The sequence below is a fragment of the Molothrus aeneus genome, chromosome 31 (genome assembly GCF_037042795.1).
Source record: "Molothrus aeneus isolate 106 chromosome 31, BPBGC_Maene_1.0, whole genome shotgun sequence".
Classification (NCBI taxonomy): domain Eukaryota; kingdom Metazoa; phylum Chordata; class Aves; order Passeriformes; family Icteridae; genus Molothrus; species Molothrus aeneus.
In genome coordinates this window covers 3,030,541-3,052,213 of record NC_089676.1, presented here as the reverse complement: position 1 = coordinate 3,052,213, position 21,673 = coordinate 3,030,541, and the positions used below count along the sequence as shown (strand labels likewise).

Here is a 21,673-nt window from a genome sequence, read left to right as displayed (position 1 = left end):
GAGGAGGAAAAAGGGGCCGGGAATTGTCCCCCCGAAAGTGGCCCCAGATCCGGGATGTTCCCAACTCCAGCCCCAAGGAGGGGAAAAAAGGGGGAAAAAATGGGAATTTCGGGCAAAATCCACGTTGGGAAGGGAGGGAAAAAGTGAAAATGGGGGAAAATCCAACTGGGGAAGGGGAAAATGTGGAATTTGGGGGAAAATCCACCTGAAGAAAGGGGGGGAAATGGGAATTTTGGGGAAAGTTCACGTGAAGAAAGGAGGAAAAAGGGAAATTTGGGAAAAATCCACGTGGGGAAAGGAGGAAAATGTGGATTTGGGGGAAAATCCACCTGAAAAAAAGGGGGAAATGTGGATTTGGGGGAAAATCCACCTGAAAAAAGGGGGAAATGTGGATTTTGGGGAAAATCTACTTGAAAAAAAGGGGGAAATGTGGATTTGGGTAAAACCCCACGTGGCTAAAGGGGGAAAATGTGAATTTTGGGGGGAAAATGTGAATTTTGGGGGGAAAATGTAGATTTTGAGGGAAAAATGTAGATTTTGGGGGGGAAGTGTGGATTTGGGTAAAACCCCACGTGGCTAAAGGGGGAAAATGTGAATTTTTGGGGTAAAATGTGGATTTTGACGGAAAAAACGTGGGTTTTGAGGGGAAAATGTGGGTTTTGAGGGGAAAATGTGGATTTTGAGGGGAAAATGTGGATTTGGGTAAAACCCCATGTGGCTAAAGGGGGGAAATGTGAATTCTGGGGGGAAAAATGTGAATTTTGGGGGGAAAACCGCCCTGGGCACGGCTCCCGCGGGACACCCCGAGGGTTTGGGGTGCTCCCGGTGCCGGAGCCTTCATCCCGCTCCTCCTCCTCCCCCTCCCCGATTCCTCTTTAATTAAAAAAAAAAAAAAAAAAAAAAAAGAAAGAAAAGAAAAAAAATTTCAATTTCCCCCCCCCCGTTCCCATGGCAACGCCTCCAGCCGCTCTCGCCTTGGAAATAAAAGTTGTTTTTTCCTTCCCCCTCCTCCTCCTCCTCCTTTTCCTCCTTCCCTTCCCATTCCCATCCCAAACCCCCCCCCCGGATTTTGATTTCCATTTGGATCATAATCCGCCCGTTGCCATGGCAACGCTGCCAGCCCTTTATGTCCCAGCCCTTGCAGCAAAGGCCTCCTTCCCCTTTCCCCCTTTCTCTTCCCTTTCCCCCCTTTCCTCCCCGCTTTTCCCCCCATTTCCCCCCATTTTTTCCTTTCCCCCCCCTTTTTTATCCTTTTTCCCATTTTCCCCCTTTTTCCCCCCATTTTTCCCGCTCTTTCCTCCCATCCCAGGGGTCCCGGTGTCACTTCTGGGGTGGGGGGACAGGAGGGGCTGTGCCAGATCCTGGCGCCTCTGGGTGCACCCCGAGACCCCAAATCCCAAAATCCCGAACCCCAATCCCCGATCCCAAATCCCCGATCCCAAATCCCTGATCCCAAATCCTCGCTCCGAAATCTAAAATCTCAAATCCCAGATGCCAAATCCCAAACCCTAAATCTCAGATCCAAATCCCAAAATCCCAAACACCAAAATCCCAAACCCCAAAATCCCAAAACCCCAGATCTCAAATCCCCGATCCCAGATCCCAAATCTCAAACCTCAAATCCCAAATCTGAGATCTAAAATCCCAAATCCAAAATCCCTGATCCCAAATCCCAACCCCAAACCCCTGATTCCAAATGCCAGATCCCAAACCCCAAAATCCCAAATCCCAAAAATCCCAAATCTCACATCCCTGATCCCAAAATCCCAAATCCCCGATCCTAAATCTGAAATCTAAAATCCCAGATCCCAAATCCCCAATCCCAAATCTCAAACCCCAAATCCCCGATCCCAGATCCCCAATCCCCAGATCCCAGATCCCCAAAATCCCCAAATCCCAAACCCCAAATCCCGACCCTTTTCCCGCTGTTCCCCCTGGATCTGCCCCGGCTCCCGTGGGGTCTCTGTGGGGCTGGGGGGGATTTTGGGGTTCTGTCCCCATGGGCGGATTTTGGGGAAGTTTTGGGGGGATTTTGGGGGGGATTTTGGGGTTTCTGTCCCCCCCCCGTCCCCCCTTTCCCCGAGCCGGGTCTATGCAAATGAGCCGCGTGCCCGGGAGAGCGCAATTAGCGCCGAGCGAGAGCCGGAGCGATTAATGAGGAGATAATGAAGGGAAGAGGAGCCGGGGGGGGGAGAACGGCCGGGGGGAACGGCGGGAAATGGTGGGGAGGGGGCGGAACTGCCGAGAAAGCCCAAAATTACCGAGAAACCCCCGAGAATCCCCGAGAATCGCCGAGAATTGCCGAAAACTACCAAGAATTGGCGAGAATTGCCGAAAATCCCCGAGAATTGCCGAAAATCGCCGAGAATTGCCGATAACTCCCGAGAATTGCCGAAAACTACCAAGAATTGGCGAGAATTGCCGAAAATCCCCGAGAATTGCCGAAAATCCCCGAGAATTCCCGATAACTCCCGAGAATTGCCGAAAATTGCCGAAAATCCCCGAGAATTGCCGAAAATCGCCGAGAATTGCCGAGAATCGCCGAGAATTACCGAAAATCGCCGAGAATTGCCGAAAATCGCCGAGAATTACCGAAAATGGCCGAGAATTGCCGAAAATCTCCGAGAATTGCCGAAAATCGCCGAGAATTGCCGAAAATGGCCGAGAATTGCCGAAAATGGCCGAGAATTGCCGAAAATCGCCGAGAGTTCCCGATAATTCCCGAGAAGTGCCGAAAATCACCGAAAATCCCCGAGAATCGCCGATAATCCCCGATAGTTCTCAAAAATTCCCCAAAATACCCCCAAATCCACGAAAATTCCCAATAATTCCCCATAATTCAGGATACTAATTCCCAAAAATTCCCCAAAATTCCCAATAATTCCTGATAATTCCCAAAAATCCATGATAATTCCTGAAAGTTCCCCAAAATCCATGATAATTCCTGAGAATTCCCAATAATTCCTGATAATTCCTAAAACCTCGGATATCAATTCCCGATAATTCCCGTAAATTCCCAATAATTCTCAAAAATTCCCAAAAAATTCCCGAAAATTCCCCCAAACTGCTGAAAGTCCCCGAGAATTCCCGAAGCCCAACCCGAGCTGGGCATTCCCAGGGTCTGCCCAGGTGGGCAAAACTCGGGATTAAATCAAGCCTGGATTAAAGCAGGGGGATTAAAGGAATAAATCATTAATGAATGAATAAATGAATGAATCAATGAATAAATTAATGAATTAATGAGCTGGGGCAGAGGCGCCATCCCCGAGGTCGCCTCAGGGACACAAAGGGAACCAGGAGAAGGTTCTGGGGCCTCGGGGTTGGGGTTTCCCACCCCAAATCACAAAAAATCACCCAAAATCAGCTCAAATCGCCCCCAAATCACCACAAAATCGCCCCCAAATCACCTGAAATCACCCCAAATCCCATTCCCAGGGACTGGGGACACCCAGGGCGCTCCTGGCCCTGGCCCTGTCCCCGCCACAAAATTTGGGGTCAAGGGGTCACATCCCATGGGATCCCAAATCTTGTGGGATCCCAAATCCCAGGAGATCCCAACCCCCCCAGGATCCCAGATCCCGTGGGGATCCCAAATCCTCCAGAACCCCAAATCCCCCAGGATCCCAAATCCCTCGGGGTCAGGTCCCTGCTGTCACCTCTCCCATGTGAGGGAAGGGAAGGAAGGGAATAAAATAAAATAAAAAATAAAATATAAATATAAAATATATAAAAGAAAATTAAATTAAAATATAAACCAAATATATATATATATTTAAAATATACACAATAAAAGAAAAAAAATTAAAATATAGTATAAAATTAAAAAATAAAATGAAATAAAGAATAAAATAAAATAAATAAAAAACCCTGCGGAGAGAAGAAGAAGGGCCCAGAAAATGAATAAATATTTCAATTTGAGGCGCAATCACGGCGAGTGATTGAAACGGGGAAGAATAATGGCTTTCATTTAGATAAGATACAGAAAATTATTTAGTGAGAAATGAAGAGTGATGAGCCCCATTCAGCGCCAGGCCCGAGCGCCCCCCATGGCGGGAGGGACCCCAAAACCGCCCAGAATTCCCCCAAATTCCAGCCTGCTGCAGGGTGAAACCCCACGTTCTACAGAGAAAACCCCACATTTTACAGAAACCCCACATTTTACAGAAAACCCCCCATTTTCCAACCCCCCCCCCCATTTTACAGAAAAAAACCCAAAAATCTCCAGGAAAAACCCCAAATTTTCCAGGGAAACTCCACATTTTCCCAAAATCCCCCACATTTTACAGAAAAAACCCCAAAATTTTCCATAAAAGCCCCAAATTTTGACCGGGCATTGGGGCAAGGCTCCTGTGGGAGGTGACGGTGGAGGGAGAGGGGTGGGATTGGGATGGGATTGAAAGGATGGGATTGAAAGGATGGGATTGAAAGGATGGGATTGAAAGGATGGGATGGGTTTGGGATGGGTTTGGGATGGGTTTGGGATGGGTTTGGGATGGGTTTGGGGGTCGCTGGGATTGTCACACAGGGATGTGACCCCTGATCCCAAACCGGAGCCATTGATCCCAAAATGGAACCATCCCAAAACGGACCTGTCCCATTCCAAACTGGAGCCATCGATCCCAAACCGGAGCCATTGATCCCAAAATGGAACCATCCCAGAATGGACCTGTCCCATCCCAAACAGAGCCATCCCAAACTGGAGCTGCCCCCATCCCAAACCAGAGCCATCAATGCCAAACTGGAGCCATCGATCCCAAACAGAGCCATCCCAAACTGGAGCTGCCCCATCCCAAAACGGAGCCACCAATGCCAAACCAGATCCCTCCCATCCTAAACTGGAACTGTCCCGCCCCAAACCGGAGCCGTTCCTCCCCAAACCGGGAACACCCCATCCCAGACCGGGAACATCCCATCCCAAACCGGAGCCGTCCCTCCCCGTTGCCCCGGGTCCCTCCCCGTTAAACCGGAGCCGTCCCTCCCCGTTGTCCCGGGTCCCTCCCCGTTAAACCGGAGCCGTCCCTCCCCGCTGCCCCGGGTCCCTCCCGGGTCCCTCCCGCCGCTCCCCGCGTGCCCCGGGCGGGAGCGCGGCCGCTTTTGTTCGCGGGGGCCGCGGAGCCCCCGGCGCTGCCCCGGAGCTGCCCCGGCCCCGCGGGGGTCCCGGCGCTGCCCCGGGGGTCGCGGCCCCACCGGCGCCTTCCTCCCGCTCCTCCCCAAAGCCCCGCGGTCCAGGCGGCTTTTTTGGGGTTTTTTGGGGGTTTTTTTTTGGGTTGTGGTTTTTTTTTGGTTTTTCCTTTTTTTCTCCCTTTTTTTTTTCCCTTTCCCTTCCCCTCTCTCCTCTCGGCATCTTAGCAACGCCGCCCCCTTAATTAAAAATTAGATTGGATTTTGCAGCTGGGAAGCGCCGGAGGCCGCGCTGGGGCAGAGCCCGGCCCCGGCCCCGCGCACAGGGGGGGACCCCTCCCCAAAATCCTCCCCGCGGGGATGGGGGCGCCCCCCCCGCGCCCCCCGAGGGTTTCTGGGGGGTTTTGGGGACCCCCGGCCCCCCCCAGCCCCGCGGCTTTTCCTCAGCGTGACCTTGGCAGAGCAGCTCCCCCCGTGCCTCAGTTTCCCCCGGGGAGGATTTTGGGGGTCCTGGGGGGGGGGGGGTCGGGTTGTTCCCCACCCCCACCCCGGGAGGCGGCTCTGGGGGGTGGGGGTGGGGATGGGAAAGGGGGGGGTCCGGGCTCCCCCAGACCCTTCCCCAAGCAATGCCCGGATTGGGGTCCTGGGGTCCCCCCGGAGGCGGCCCCTGCGCTCGCCACGGACGGACGGACGGACGGACGGACACACGGACAGACCCCCCCGGCCCGGTCGAGTCCCCCCATCACCCTCAGCCCTGTCCCCCCCCCCAACCCCTCCCGGGGGTCCCGTTTGACCCCAGGGTCCCCGAACCGGCCCCGGGACCCACATCAGGGGGGGCCCAAACCCCGGTCCCGGCCCGGGGGCTCCAACAGGACCGGAACCGGGGGAACGGAGCGGCCCCGGGGAGGGAGGACCGGGCCCGGTTCCGTCGGGACCCCCCGGTACCGAGAGGCGGTCCAGGAGAACCGGGCCCGCTTCCATCGGGAGCGAGGGGGGCTCCACGAGGAGCAGTCCCGGGACCGCGGAGAACTGGGCCCGGTCCCACCGGGATCCCCCGGTACCGAAGGGGGGGTCCACGAGAACCATCCCTGGGGTTCGGGAGAACCGGGCCCGGTCCCACCGCGATCCCCCGGTACCGGGAATCCACGAGACCCCACGGCGGGAATTGGCAAAACCGGGCCCGGCATTGAGCAGCACCGGCCGCGATTCCATCCGAACCCTCCGGTACCGCCAGCGGCGGCCGCGGGCCCGCCGGCACCGCCAGAACCCCCGGGACCGCTCCGAACCCCCGGGACCGGCCGGGGCCGGGCTCTCGTTCCTCCCTCCGGGAACGGGCGGGAGCGGCGGCGAGCGGGGCTGGAGCGCTGCCCGCGGAGTTGGGAACGGCGCTCCCGGTCCCGCTCCCGGTCCCGCTCCCGGCGCCCCCCGGTGCCCCCGGTGCCCCCGGTGCCCCCGGCCCCGTGCCCACCTTGCCCGCGGGTCCCGGCGAGAGTCAGCAGGCACAGGAGGAGGATCCGCATCTCCCGTCCCGTGGCGGCGGCCGCGCTCCGGGGCCGGGCCCGCCGGGGGCTCCGGTTGGGGGCTCCGGTTGGGGGCTCCGCTTCGGGATCGCCGCCCCGCTCGGCCCCGCGCCGCCCCCGGTACCGGCGGCGCTCTGGGCGAGCCGAGCCTGGCCCGGCCGGGCCGGGGCCGGGCAGGGGCCGGGAAGGGCCACGGAGCTCCGGCGGCTCCGCTGCGAGCCCCGAGCGAGCGGCGGCGGCGGGGGCGGGGCGGGGGGCGGAGGGGGCGCCGGGAGGGGGAGCGGGAGCGGCGGGAGCGGGGGGGAGGAGGAGGAGGAGGAGGAGGAGAGGGAGGGAGGAAGGAAGGGGGAGAGCGGGGACGTGCGCGCGTGTCACGCGTGGGGCTGCGCGGGGAGCGCGCGGTGGGGCGGGAGAGCGGGATTGGGGCGGGAGAGGGGGATTTGGGGCGAGAGAAGGGGGATTTGGGGTGTGCGAGGGGAATTTGGGGTGTGCGAGAGGGGTTTGGGGCGAGAGAGGGGGATTTGGGGCGGGAGAGGGGGATTTGGGGCGAGAGAGGGGGATTTGGGGTGGGAGAGGGGATTTGGGGCAGGAGAGGGAGATTTGGGGCAGGAGAAGGGGGATTTGGGGCGGGAGAGGGGGATTTGGGGCGAGAGAAGGGGGATTTGGGGTGTGCGAGGGGGATTTGGGGTGTGCGAGAGGGGAATTTGGGGTGGGAGAAGGGGGATTTGGGGTGTGCGAGAGGGGTTTGGGGTGTGCGAGAGGGATTTGGGGCAGGAGAGAGGAATTCGGGGCAGGAGAGGGGAATTTGGGGTGTGCGAGGGGGGTTCGAAGGGGATTTGGGGTGTACGATCTGGACTTGGGGCAGGAGAGCGGGGTTTGGGGTGGGACAGGGGGGTTTGGGCTGGAAGAGCCGGATTTTGGAGCGGGTTTTGGGGTGTAAATGTGTGGTTTGGGCTGCGCACGTGTGTATTGGGATGTAAACGTGCGGTGTCTCAGGGCGTGCACTCGTGTTTTGGGGTGTCAATGGGTCTGCTGGGGTTCACACACCCGTGTTTGGGGTGTGGATCTGTGTTAGGGCCTGTGCGCACACACGCTGGGGTGTGGATCGGTGTTTTGGGGTGTAACTGTGCGTTTTGAGGTGTAGATCTGTGTTTTGGGGTGTAACTGTGCGTTTTGAGGTGTAGATCGGTGTTTTGGGGTGTAATTGTGTGGTTTGAGGTGTAGATCTGTGTTTTGGGGTGTAATTGTGCGTTTTGGGGTGTTCGTGCACCCCTGTTCCCACATGTCGCCCATGTTTGCACTCGTGTTGGGCGCACATCTGCCCTTCGGGGCTCACATCTGCATTTTGGGGCTCACATCTGCCCTTCGGGGCTCACATCTGCATTTTGGGGCTCACATCTGCCCTTTAGGTCTCACATCTGCATTTCGGGGCTCACATCTGCATTTCGGGGCTCACATCTGCCCTTTAGGGCTCACATCTGCATTTGGGGGCTCACATCTGCATTTGGGGGCGCACATCTGCCTTTCGGGGCGGTGCTGCTGTGCGCGCACATCTGCCCACGGCTCGGGAGGCCCGGGCACACCTGGCCGTGCCCACCTGGGGGTGCGGGCGCGCACATCTGGCCCCTCCTGGCCCCTGCTGCGCACATCTGGCCCCGTGCGCGTCCCCGTGCGCGCCCGCGTGCGTGGGAGCTCCTCCATCTTCCCGGGATTTTTCTTTTCTTCAGGGCTGGAATTTTTTTTTTTTTTCCCTTTTCGGTTCCTCTTTTTGGAGCTTTTTTCTTTTTTATCCCTCTCTCTCTTTTTTTTTTTTTTTTTCCCTCTTTAATCTTAAATAGAATTTTCTTTTTTTTTTTTTCTTTTTTTTTTCTTTTTTCCCTCCCGCCTGGAGGGATTTGGAGGAAACTTGGGAAAAACGGAGCTGGGCCAAGGGGGTCGGGGAGCACCGCGACCAGAGGCCGCCCAGCCCCTCCTTCCCAGAGTTTTTTTCCATGGAAAAGTCCATTTTCTCCCATTTTTTCCCTTTCTCCCGGGGATTTCCAAGCATTTTTTTCCCTTTCTTGGCAGCGCTCCCGGGCCTTGTCCCGTTCGGGACGCACCGAGGGCTCCCTCTCGTTTTTCCACGGCTCCCCCAGCCCCAGGAATTCCCAAATTCCCGGGGGGGCGGCACCAGAAGATTCCAGTTCCAAAGCGCCCGAGCTGGGCCGCAGCGAAACGGGGTGAAAAGATCGGGTTTTTGTAAAAGCCAACCCCGCGGGGGAGCCGGGCTGGGACGGCGCTCCCGGCCACCGCCGGGCCCGTGGGGCTCTTTGGGGTTTTCTCCCAAATCCTCCGAAATCTCCGCTCGGTGCCGGAGGGTCCCGGGAGCGGGAGAGGCCCCGGAGTGGCGGGAATGTGGGGAGGAGGAGGAGGAGGAGGAGGAGGAGGAGGAGGAGGAGGAGCCGGGAATTCGCTGACGGGTCGGGAAAAGCCGCTGTGTCCGCACTCGGGAGCCGGGCAGGGGCACCGGGGGCACGGGAGAGGCAGCGGGGACCCCAAAACCTGGGAGGGACAGGAGGAGGAGGAGGAGGAGGAGGAGGAGGAGGCGTCACGGCCTGGGCAGCTCGGCTGCAGCTTTAACCCGGGGTTTGATCCCTTATCCCGGGTTTGGTCCCTTATCCCAGGTTTGGTCCATTATCCCGGGTTTGGTCCGTTATCCCAGAGTTTGGTCCGTTATCCCGGAAATGTTTGACCCATAATCCCAGTTTTGGGCCCATTATCCTGGTGTTTGGTCAATTATCCCAGAGTTTGGTCCGTTATCCCAGAGTTTGACCCATAACCCCAATGTTTGGCTCGTTATCCCAGTGTTTGGTCCATAATCCCAGTTTTGGGCCCACTTTCCCAATGTTTGGTCCATTATCCTGGAGTTTGGTCTGTAATCCCAATATTTGAGCCATTATCCCAGAGTTTGGCCCATAATACCCAATGCTTGCTCCATTATCCTGGGGCTGGATCCCGAATCCCCACACTGGATCCCAAATCCCCACACTGGGAAATGTCGAATCCCCCAGCCCACGGGACCCCAGTTTTGGGATTGCTCCCCAGTCCCAAAATTCCACATCCAATCACGGAGCAGCCGGGGGGAAACGGGCCCAGAAGGGACAGACCTGGGACTGGCACCCCGAATCCTGGGATCGGCACCCCAAGTTCCGGGATTGGCACCCCGAATCCTGGGATTTGCACCTGGAATTCCGAGACTGGCACCCCAAATTCTGGCATTGGCACCCGGGGTTCTGGGATTGGCACCTGGAATTCCAGGACTGGCACTCCCAGTTCAGGAATTGGCACCCGGAGTTCTGGGACTGGCACCCCAAATCCTGGGATTGGCACCTCAAATTCCAGGTTTGGCATCCTAAATTCCGGGAATGGCACCCCACATTCTGGGATCAGCGCTCACAATTCCAGGATTGTCACCCGGAGCTCCGGGTCTGGCACTGGGCCCGCGTTCCTCGCTCTGCAGCGCCGGGGGCGGGCGGGGTCTGCACTGAGCCGTGAAATCCCAATCTGTGCCGGAATTCCTGGGATATCCACCCCGAGCCCCTGAAATCCCAATCTGTGCCGGGATTCCCGGGATATCCACCCGGAGCCCGTGAAATCCCAATCTGTGCCGGAATTCCTGGGATATCCACCCGGATCCCGTGGAATCCCAATCTGTGCCGGAATTCCCGGGATATCCACCCGGAGCCCGCGGCTCCCGGCAGATCCCAGAGCCGGCTTCACCCATCCCCGAGGGAAAATGTTTGGGGTGGACCAGGAAGATCTTTGGGGTGGCCAAGGAGAATCTTTGGGGTGGCCAAGAGGATCTTTGGGGTGGACCGGGAAAACATTTGGGATGGACGAGGGAAATGTTTGGGATGGATGAGGAAGATCCTTGGGGTGGCCAAGGAAAACCCTCCTGGTCGGCCCCAGGATCTCCATCGGGATTCTCTGGGGAGCTGGGGCCCTGGAATTGGGATGAAAGGCAGGAATTCCACGATTTCCATGGGTTTTTAGATTTTGGGAAGCGTTTCCACAGGGGAAGGAGCAGCCAGGCCGGAGCCTCCAGCCCTTCCCATCCAAATGTGTCTCTTTATGACTCTTTTTGAATATTTTTTCCTTTTTTTTTTTCCCCCAGAAATCAACTCCCAAATCCCTGCCCTCCATCCCGAGGGAATTATCTCCCTGCCGGGGATTTGCAGGAATTCCATTTCCCCAGGAAAAGCCTCTCCAGCCCCAAAATAACTCCTGAGCTCCTCGGGGGATTTCGGCCAAATCCCGGCACAGCGGGAACGGCTGGGGGGCACTGGGGGGGACTGGGGGGAACTGGTGGACACTGGTCACTGTGGGTGCTGCATACGGGTGGACACTGGTGGTCATTTGTGGTCATTGGTGGGTGCTGGGCACTGGTGGACACTGGTGGGCACTGGTCACTCTGTGTGCTGGGCACTGGTTGTCACTGTGGGTGCTGGTCACTGGTGGGACCTGGACATTGGTGGGCACTGGGGGGGTGCTGGACACAGGTGGTCACCGGTCACTGTGGATGCTGGACACTGGTGGACACTGGTGGGCACTGGTGGATACTGGTGGATACTGGTGGACACTGGTGGTCACTGGTCACTGTGGGTGCTGCATATGGGTGGACGGACACTGGTGGTCACTGGTGGTCATTGGTGGGTGCTGGGGACTGGTGGACACTGGTGGGCACTGGTGGACACTGGTGGTCACTGGTCACTGTGGGTGCTGTGTACGGGTGGTCATTGGGGGACACTGGTGGGTGATGGACACTGCTGGACACAGGTGGTCACTGGTCACTGTGGGTGCTGGTCACTGGTGGGAGCTGGATACAGGTGGACACTGGGGGGGTGCTGGTCACTGGTGGACACTGGTGAATACTGGTGGTCACTGGTCACTGTGGGTGCTGTGTACAGGTGGTCATTGTTGGACACTGGTGGGTGCTGGACACTGGTGGTCACTGGTGGTCACTGGTGGTCATTGGTCACTGTGGGTGCTGTGTAGGGGTGGTCACTGGTGGTCACTGGTGGACACTGGCGGATACTGGTGGTCACTGGTCACTGTGGATGCTGGACACTGGTGGGCACTGGTGGGCACTGGTGGATACTGATGGTCACTGGTCACTGGTGGGCACTGGTGGTCACTGGTCACTGGTGGGCACTGGTGGTCACTGGTCACTGTGGGTGCTGCGTAGGGGTGGTCATTGGGGGACACTGGTGGGTGATGGACACTGCTGGACACAGGTGGACAGTGGTCACTGTGGGTGCTGCATACAGGTGGACACTGGTGGTCACTGTGGGTGCTGGTCACTGGTGGTCACTGGTGGATACTGGTGGTCACTGGTGGTCACTGGTGGATGTTGGTGGTCACTGGTGGTCACTGATGGTCACTGGTGGTCACTGGTGGTCACTGGTGGTCACTGGCAGTCACTGGTGGTCACTGGTGGTCACTGGTGGATGTTGGTGGTCACTGGTGGTCACTGGTGGATACTGGTGGGCACTGGCGGTCACTGGTGGTCACTGGTGGTCACTGGCGGTCACTGGTGGTCACTGGTGGTCACTGGTGGTCACTGGTGGTCACTGGTCACTGGTGGATACTGGTGGTCACTGGCGGTCACTGGTGGTCACTGGTGGTCACTGGTCACTGGTGGGCACTGGTGGTCACTGGCGGTCACCGGTGGTCACTGGTGGTCACTGGTCACTGGCGGTCACTGGTGGTCACTGGTGGTCACTGGCGGTCACTGGTGGATGTTGGTGGTCACTGGTGGTCACTGGTGGATACTGGTGGTCACTGGTGGTCACTGGCGGTCACTGGTGGTCACTGGTCACTGGCGGTCACTGGTGGCTGCCGGGTGACCCATTCCCACCCCATCCCCCCCAGCCCAGAGCTCCTCCTCGGCCCAATCCCGAGCCAGGGTGAAATCCCCAAATCCCCAATCCCCAAATCCCAAATCCCAAATCCCAGATCCCCAATCCCCTCTTCCCTCTCCTCAGACGGCTCCCGGCCCCAATCCCGGCCCCAATCCAGGCCCCAATCCCAGCCCTGCAGAGCTCCCCGGGTGCGGCCAGCGGGGCCCCCCGTGCCTCAGTTTCCCCAGCTCCTAAATCCTGCTGCTCTGTGGCCACGGGCTCTCTGAATCCCAGAATCCCAGAACCCCAGAATTCCAGAATCCTGGAAACCCAGAACTCCTGAATTCTGGAACCCCAAAATCCCAGAATCCCAGGATCCAAGGATCCAAAGATGCCAGGATCCCAGACTCCTGGAATCTCAGAATCCCAGAATTCCAGAGCCTCAGGAACCTCAGGAACCCAGAATCATGGAATCCCAGGATCCCAGAACTCCTGAATTCCAGAGGCCCAAAATCCCAGAATTCCAAAACCCCGGGATCCAAGGATCCCAGGACCCCGGAACCCCAGGATCCCATAATTACAGAATCCCAGAACTCCTGAATTCCGGAACCCCCAAATCCCAGAATCCCAGGATCCCAGGACCCCAGAACCCCAGGATCCTCTAACTCAGATTCCCAGGATTTACGAGGTTGGAAAAGCCCCTCAAGCCCAAGCATTCCAGGAATTCCTGGGACCCCTCCAGCCCTCCCCGAGCCCCTTCCAGGCGGGAATTTTGTGCCACAATTCCCAAATTTGCTCTCCAGAGTCAGGGATTCCTCCCGAAATCCCCGGTTCTGGAGAGGAAATTTGGGAATCGCGGCATAAAAAAAAGGAACAAAGCTCCTTTGGGGAGCAGCTCCAGGGTGTGGCTGTGCCTCGGGATGTTCCTCCCCTCCAGTCCATAATTAATCCCCTAATTAATCCCCCAATTAATTCCCTAATTCCCCAAATCTCCTGCTTTTGTCTGGCGCTTTGTTCTGGGGACAGAGGGGGGGACATCTGCCACCGCCCCCGGGATTAGGGCGGGACCTCGGCACTCCCTCATCACCGATTAATCGATCCGAATTCATTCATTAATTAACCGAACCGCATTAATGGATCCCCGGATCGACAGTCGGCTGTTAACCCGAACATCTCCGGCGGGGTGCGTGGAGCCGTTCCCAGCCTGGAAAAATCCGGATTTTCCCCCTTTTTTCCCCCCCAATCAAACCCCCCCCGAGTTTGGAATGTGCGTTTTCCAAATTCCCTTCCCAAAATCCCGTCCCGGGGTTGTGGAATCCTGGGATTTTGGGGGGGTTCCAAAATTCAGGAGTTCTGGGATTTTGGGGTTCTGGAACCCTGAGATTCTGGGATTTTGGGGTTCTGGGCTCCTGGGATCTTTGGGTTCTTGGATCTTGAGATTCTGGAATTCTGGGGTTTTTGGGGTTCCGGAATTCTGGAATTCTGGCATTCAGGGATTTTGGGATTTTGAGGTTCTGGGGTCCTGGGATCTTTGGATTCTTGGATCCTGGGATTCTGGGATTCTGGGATTCTGGGATTCTGGGATTCTGGAATTCTGGGATCTTTGAGTTCTGGAATTCAGGAATCCAGGAATTCGGGGATTCTGGGATTCTGGAGTTCCAGAATTCTGGAATTCTGGGATTTTGGGGTTCTGGGATTCTGGGGTGCTGGAACACTGGGATTTTGGGGTCCCATCCCACCCCGATCCTTCTCCCAGCTCGGACACGGCTCCAGGATTTCATTTGGGGCTGGGGGAGGCGCAGCCGCGTCCCGGTTCCTCCTTTCCCGGAGGGATTTGGGATTCTGGGGGGGAGTTCGGGGACCCCCCGGCCGCTCGCGGTCTCCTGCTGCCACCTCCCGGCCTCGGGACCGAACAGAATTCCCGGGAATTTCGCTCCCTGCCGGCTCGGGAGTGCGCGATGGGGCTGCAGCAAATCCCATAAAAACCCCGGGAACTCGGGGAGCGTTTGGGGCTGGAACGGGGATTTTGGGGCTGGAACGAGGAGGATTTGGGGGCTGGAAGGATGAGAATTTTGGGGCTGGAACGAGATAGATTTTTGAGGTGGAACGGGATGGATTTTGGGGTTGGAACGGGAAGGATTTTGGGGTTGGAACGAGGAGGATTTTGGGGTTGGAATGGGAAGGATTTTGGTGTTGGAACCGGGAGGATTTTGGGGTTGGAACCGGGAGGATTTTGGTGTTGGAACGAGGACGATTTTGGTGTTGGAACGACGAGGATTTTGGTGTTGGAACGAGGAGGATTTTGGTGTTGGAATGGGAAGGATTTTGGGGTTGGAACGAGGAGGATTTTGGGGTTGGAACGAGGAGGATTTTGGGGTTGGAATGGGAAGGATTTTGGTGTTGGAACCGGGAGGATCTTGGGGTTGGAACCGGGAGGATTTTGGGGTTGGAACCGGGAGGATTTTGGGGTTGGAACGAGGACGATTTTGGTGTTGGAACGAGGAGGATTTTGGTGTTGGAATGGGAAGGATTTTGGGGTTGGAACCAGGACGATTTTGGGGTTGGAACGAGGAGGATTTTTGGGGTTGGAACGGGGATTTTGGGGTTGGAAAGTGCATTTTGGGGTTGGACATTCCTCCCCAAAGCTCCCGGTCCTGCTGCTGGGCTGCCCGAGCTGGGCACAGCGGAGCCATCGCGGTGTCCCCAAGTGCCCCCGGCGCTCGCTGCAAAGGGAAAGCAAAACCCCCCAAAAACCCCAGAATTGCCCTCCCGGGGCGATCCAAAGGAATTCCCTCCGAGCTTTGGGGCTGCGAGCGCCGCAGCCCCGACGTGTCCTTGTCCCCTCTGCCACAGGGGCGGCCGGGGGTGCCAGCTCCCCCCGGAGGAGGAGGAGGAGGAGGAGGAGGAGGAAGGAGCCGGGGCAGAGGAAGTCCCCGGCGGGCGCTCGCAGCCCCGAGGGGTCCCCGCTCCGCTCCGAGATGTCCCCGCGCGGGGGTCGCCGCTGTCCCCCCGCGCTGCTGGCGCTGCTGCTGGGCCTGGCCGGGAGCCGAGGTGAGGAGGGGGCGCGGGGGGCCCGGGGGCGCCGCGGGGAATTGGGGAATGGCGGGGAATTGGGGAATGGCGGGGAATTGGGGAATCGCGGGGAATTGGGGAATCGCGGGGAGCAGCCGGAGCGGCGCTGGCCAGAGGGGCCCGGGGGGTGGAGAGGGGCTGCGGCTGCGGCTTTGGGGGATTCTCCTCGCTTCTCTCAGCCCCCCCTTGGCCAGCGAGAGCCGAGCCGGGCCGGGCCCTGACGCGGGGCCGGTTCCCCTTCCTGGGCAGCGTTTCGGATGTGGAGTTTGCCTGAAAGTCGCGACTTCCCTGTCCCGACAGTTTCTGAAGCCCAGAGCTGCGACTTTTCCCTGCTCCCAAGCTCAGATCCCTCTGCCGAACCAGCCCCGTTCGTTCTCCCGGGATTTTGGGGCAGCTGGTGGTGACCCAAGGTCTTTTTTCCCCTAAGAGCAGCGATTTTGGGCTGTGGGGAGCAGAAAACCAGCGGGATTTGGGGGCTGGATTGATCCTGGAGCATCTCCAGGCGCCTGGAGCAGCCTCTGGCCCCACCTTGGCGGGTTTGGCGTCGTTGTTTTCCTGCCAGCTCCAGCATTCGCAGAATCCCAGGACCTCTGAGGCTGGGAAAGAGCCCCGGGGTCACCGGGCCGGTGCCCCAGAATTCCAGAGATTCCCCGGACACCTCCAGGGGTGCGGATCCCACCCTCCCCGAGCCCCTTGCGCCGCCTTTTCTCTGTTGCGGGAGGAATTTTCCCCAATTTCCAGCCCTGGTCCTGTCCCGTTCCCTGGGATCAGATCCCAGATCCCCCCTGGCCGATCCCAAATCCCCCCTGGGCCCCCCTTTATCTCCAGGCTGAGTCCCCCCGGCCCCCTCAGAAGAGCTGGGGACCCCCTCAGCTCCCGGAGCAGCAGGGAAGGGCAATTCCCGCCTCCTGCGGGAGTTCTGGCACCTGGAGCGGGGGAAATCCCTTCCCGATCAACGATCCCGGCTCCCGCTGCCCCAGGGAAGGATTCTCCTGCATTTCCCGAATTTCCCGAGCCCCCGGGGGTGTCCCCACACCTGCAGCTCTGCCCTGGAGCCGCTGCAGCTCCCGGACAAACTCTGGATGCAGAGAAACCCCCGGGATGGGTGGGATCGGCTCCGGGGGCATTTCGGGGGCATTTCGGGGGCATTTGGGGGGGCTGGGCCGTGCAAAGGAGCCCCCAGAGCCGCCCTGACCACACGGGGCCGCAGGAAGCGGCGTCGGCCCTCCGGATGTTCCGCGGGTTTTATTTTGGGGGCCTTCGACATCCGGGGCTGCTCTGAGGAGAGAAAACCGAAAATGGACGGGAAAAGGGGCAGGGGGGGAGATTCCACGGGACTGGGAGGGCGTGGGGTGGTGTGGGGAGAGGGGAACCCCTGGGAGGGGGAACGGACCTTGAGCAGCCCGGGATAATGGAAATTTGGGATGGGGATGGGGAATGGACACAGAACCGGTCTGGGATAATGGGGAGAGAGAGAGGAACCCCTGGAAAGGGGGAAGGGACCTGGACCAGTCTGGGAAACTGAGAAAAGAGGGGAAATTTGGGATAAGAAATGGACCTTGACCAGTTTGGGATAATGGGGAGAAAAACTGAACTTTTGGGGTGGGGAATGGACACAGAACCAGTGTGGAATAATTGGGAGAGGGGGGAAATTTGGGAATGGGGAATGGACACAGAACCAGTGTGGAATAATTGGGAGAGAGGGGAGATTTGGGAATGGGATGGGGAATGGACACAGAACCAGTTTGGGATAATGGGGAGAGAAGGGAAATTTTGGGAATGGGGACCAGACCTTGACTAGTCTGGGATAATGGAGAGGGAGGGGAAATTTGGGAATGGGATGGGGCATAGATGCAGAACCAGTTTGGGATGGTGTGGAGAGAGCGGAATTTTGGGGATGGGGATGGGAAATGGGCCCCGGGGCCAGGAGCGGCCTTGGTGGACGCTGCAGGTGCAGCCCAGGGGTGGCCCCAGCAGTGCCCGTGTCCCCTCTGGGGCCGTGGAGCCGCTCCTGGGGTCACAGCCTCACCCAGGGCTGCCCTGGCTCTGGTTCAGCACTCCCGGAATGCCAACATCGAGATGTGACCCTGGGAGGATCGCTGTGCCTGGTGCCGGAGCAAACCCCGCGGAACTGGACAGAGATCCACTGGAAATGGGAAATTAATTCAGGATCGTTCCAGAGGATCCTGACAGCCCCCAGGGATGGAGATGCCTCCTATCCCAAAGGTCCTTTCCATGGGAGGGTGAAATTCCATCGGGGAAACCTCTCCCTGTGCATCTCCCCGGCTCGCAGGGATGATAACGGGCTCTATTGGGCCGAGTTTGAGAGCAGCCCAGGGATTTCAGCCCGGTGCTTCCGAGTGTCCGTGTGGGGTGAGTGGATGGGTCCTTCTGTCCCCTGTCCCTCTGTCCGGAGCTGAAATCCCAAACCCTGGAGCGGGATCGGGGCTGGTGCCGCCTGGCCCTCTGTCCCCCGTGTCCCTCTGTCCCCTGTCCCTCTGTGTCCCTGTCCCTCTGTCCCCCGTGTCCCTCTGTCCCCGTGTCCCTCTGTCCCCTGTCCCCGTGTCCCTGTGTCCCCGTGTCCCCTCTCAGCCCCGCTGTCCCCGCAGACCCCGTCCCGCAGCCGGAGCTGAGATCCCAAATCCTGGAGCGGGAGCGGGGCTGGTGCCGCCTGGCCCTGCTCTGCTCCAGCCCCGGGAACGTCTCCTACAGCTGGGCCTGTGCCGGGGCTGGCCCGGGGCCGATCCCGGGGCCGATCCCGGGGCCGATCCCGGGGCCGATCCCGGGGAGCCCCTCCCGGCTGCTCCGGAGCCTCCCCGAGGGCGCGGAACCCCAAATCTGCCTCTGCAACGTCAGCAACCCCGCGGGGTGGAGCGCGGCCCGCGCCGCCCTCACCTGCCCAGGTGAGCTCCCCGCGGGGCCCGGGGCCGGCAGGGACCCGCCGCGGTGGGGCTGAGCAGTCCAGGCCAGAAATGGGGGAAAAGTCGTGGAAAATATTTGGTAAAAATCGAAAATATGGAAAATGTTAGCCGGAAAATATTGGGTAAAAATCTGCTGGAAAATATTAGGTAAAAATCTAAAATATGGAAAATATTAGGTAAAGGTCTGTTGGAAAATATTAGGTCAAAATCGAAAATTTGGAAAATATCTGGTAAAAATCTGCTGGAAAATATCAGGTAAAAATCATGTATATAGACGTAAATGGTATAATTTCTAATTTAATTTTTGTGTGTAATATACATAATTTTTCTGTATGTGTTCTGTGTAAAATCTATACTTATGTACGTAAAATCAATTCATATATAAAAGATATACTTACATATATAACATATACCAATTTATATAGTACATTTATTTATAGAAATAATTTATACTTATTTTTGTATATAAATATACTTTATATAGATATAAAATGTACTTATTTGTATATATAAATCCATATTTATTCTCCTGTAACATATTTATCTGTAAAAAATGGACATTCATCTGTATAAAATCTACAGGTATTTTTACATAAAATATGTTCTTATCTATATATATATAATTGTACTTATTTATTATTATTTATTATTTATACTCATTGAATATTATTTTTAAAGCTGTATTCGTTTACATAGAAAACATAAAGGTATTTTTATACCTTTAATCCATAATTTTCTTATACATTTTTAATTCCTTATAAGGCAAAAATATCAATTTAAAAATTCGGGGAATCCTGGGGCGTTTCGGGTGGGAAGAGGCCCCAAATCCCAGCTCAGTTCCAGGATTCTGGGGTTCTTTTCCAGTCATTCCAGAGAATTTCAGCCACTGGACCCTGCTGGCCGTGGCCGTGGCCGTGGCCGTGGGGCTGGCCCTGCTCCTCGTGGGCTTCTGCTGCTGCTGGAGGAAGAGGAGGAACAATTCCCGGGAAGGTTTGTCCGGAATGTGGGGGCACGATCCCAAATTTGGGGGGTCCGACCCCAAACCGACCCTTGGAACCCCAGTTTGGGAATTCTGACCCCAAACTGACCCTTGGAACCCAAATTTGGGAATTCTGACCCCAAACCGACCCTTGGAACCCCCAATTTGGGGATTCTGACCCCAAACCGACCCTTGGAACCCCCAATTTGGGGATTCTGACCCCAAACCAACCCTTGGAACCCCAATTTGGGAATTCTGACCCCAAACCGACCCTTGGAACCCCAATTTGGGAATTCTGACCCCAAACCGACCCTTGGAACCCCAATTTGGGAATTCTGACCCCAAACCGACCCTTGGAACCCCAATTTGGGAATTCTGGCCCCGCAGGGACCCCCGGAATGCCCCCGGAGCAGGCGCTGACCCTCTACGCCGAGGTGGGAGAGAAGAAACCCCGCCAGGACCCCGTGAGTGCCGGGATTGACCCTTCCCGCCCCAAATCCGGGAATTTTGGGGTCGGGAAACGCCCCCGAGGTCACCGAGGCCGCCCTGGGGCTGAGCCCAGCCTGGTCACTCAGCGTCCGGTCACTCCTCGGACACCCCCAGGACCGGGAACCCAAACCTTGGGCAGTTCCACGGCCGGACCGCGCTCCCCATGGGGAAATCCCCTCCGGGTGGGAATTTTGGGAACCCCAGGTTGATCCTTTTAACCATTCCTGGCTTTTTTTGTGTCCCCAGGCCAGGATGGGCGAGGCCACCCAGGATGGAGCCACCATCTACGCCGTGGTCACTCCCAGGACACTGGTAGGGTCATCCCCGCGGGGTCCCAGGGATCCCCAGGCCGGATCCATTTTTAATTCCAAATTTCCCATTTATTATCCCCAAAATTTCCCACTTTTATCCCCAAATTTCCCACTTTTTATCCCCAAATTTCCCATTTTTAATCCCCAAAATTTCCCATTTTTTATCCCCAAATTTCCCATTTTTTATCCCCAAATTTTCCCATTTTTTATCTCCAAAATTTCCCATTTTTTATCCCCAAAATTTCCCATTTTTTATCCCCCAAAATTTCCCATTTGTTTATCCCCAAAATTTCCCATTTTTTTATCCCAAATTTTTCCCATTTTTATCCCCAAAATTTCCCATTTGTTATCCCCAAAATTTCCCATTTGTTTATCCCCCAACTTTCCCATTTTTTGCACATTCTGACCCTTTTTCCCCCCAGGAGCACCCCAGGCACCAGGAGGAACCCGGGAATTTCACCATTTACTCCACGGTCCAGTTCGACCGGAGGGTGAGGCTGTCCTGGAGCGTCCCCAAGCCCTGGGGACACCAAATCCGTGTCCCCCCGAGCGTTTTGGGATCCCAATTTTCCCAACGGGAATTTTCCCCCCCTTTTTCCCCACAGCCTTCATCCATCAAGAGGAAGAGGCTGAACCGATCTTTGGTCTCCACCGCCTACTTGGAGGTAATGGAAAATCCATCAGGGTTTTTGGGATCCCAAAAATGCCCCAAAATGCCCCAAATCCCGCCCGTTTCCTTGCAGGATAACGGGGGTTACAGGCGCTTGGGCTTCCCAAACCCCGCCGGCCGCCAGCGCCCCTGAAACCCCGGAATTCCCATTCCCCGTGGAATTCTCCTCCTGGAGACTCCAGCGGCCACTGGGATCCATGGAACTGGAATATCCAGAAATTTGGGGTTTTCCCCCCCCCAAGATTCAACCCCCAGCTGCGCCTTGGAGCGAAGATTTGGGGATGGAAAACTCCGGAAGGGATGGATTTGGGATTGGGCGGGCGGGGAATTCTGTGGGGTTTTTAAGGGTTTGGAAATTTGGGAATTTGGGATTTTTTTTTTTTTTTTTTCATTTTCTTGGTGAAGAGCTTGAAGAGGTTTGGGTTCACCAATCTCAGTTTTTGGCCAACGCACCAATTTTGGGGTGGGTTTGGTGCTGGTGATCCCGGGAGTTGTTTGCTCATTTCCTGCTCAGAGATCTGGACTAGGAGGAGGAGGAGGGCAAAAAAAGGCTCTAAAAGGTATTAAAAAAAAATATTTACTGAGCTAAAAATAAAATAATAGGAAAATCAGAATAGACCTTTGGATTGCTTATTCCCCACGCCCTCACCACCGTTTTTCCTTGCCCACTGGCAACATAAAGAGACAAAACCTGAGACTTTCAGTCAGTTT

General features: G+C 56.9%; 2 protein-coding genes across 4 annotated transcripts in view; one reads left to right on the top strand and one right to left on the bottom strand.

The window, feature by feature from the left end:
- The window catches only part of KIRREL1 (kirre like nephrin family adhesion molecule 1), a 28,136-nt gene extending 21,441 nt beyond the window's left edge, over window positions 1-6,695 (bottom strand). For both annotated transcript variants that reach the window (XM_066568017.1, XM_066568018.1), the window contains exon 1: window positions 6,590-6,695. In XM_066568017.1, coding sequence (XP_066424114.1) covers window positions 6,590-6,641 — 52 coding nt within the window. In that variant the 5' untranslated portion in view covers window positions 6,642-6,695. The remainder of the gene's footprint in view (window positions 1-6,589) is intronic.
- Window positions 6,696-14,584: 7,889 nt separating this feature from the next.
- Window positions 14,585-21,225, top strand: CD244 (CD244 molecule). Of its 2 annotated transcripts, XM_066568025.1 has the most exons (9): window positions 14,585-15,571; window positions 17,648-17,965; window positions 18,202-18,495; window positions 19,378-19,503; window positions 19,880-19,956; window positions 20,228-20,293; window positions 20,715-20,783; window positions 20,898-20,957; window positions 21,036-21,225. In XM_066568025.1, exons 1-9 carry the CDS (start codon window positions 14,632-14,634, stop codon window positions 21,093-21,095), a joined length of 2,010 nt encoding a protein of 669 aa, XP_066424122.1. In that variant the 5' UTR covers window positions 14,585-14,631; the 3' UTR covers window positions 21,096-21,225. The 2 variants fall into 2 exon arrangements, with proteins under 2 accessions (XP_066424122.1, XP_066424123.1); XM_066568026.1 differs by lacking the exon at window positions 14,585-15,571 and having other exon boundaries at window positions 17,390-17,965.
- Window positions 21,226-21,673: the final 448 nt, after the last annotated feature.

Excerpts from the sequence above, each read along its gene's own strand:
- CD244 (XM_066568025.1), top strand. The coding sequence starts at position 14,632 with ATGGATTTTGGGGTTGGAACGGGAAGGATTTTGGGGTTGGAACGAGGA. Across the intron at positions 19,504-19,879 it reads GAGGAACAATTCCCGGGAAG|GGACCCCCGGAATGCCCCCG; the intron begins GTTTGTCCGGAA and ends CTGGCCCCGCAG. Across the intron at positions 20,784-20,897 it reads CGGTCCAGTTCGACCGGAGG|CCTTCATCCATCAAGAGGAA; the intron begins GTGAGGCTGTCC and ends TTTTCCCCACAG.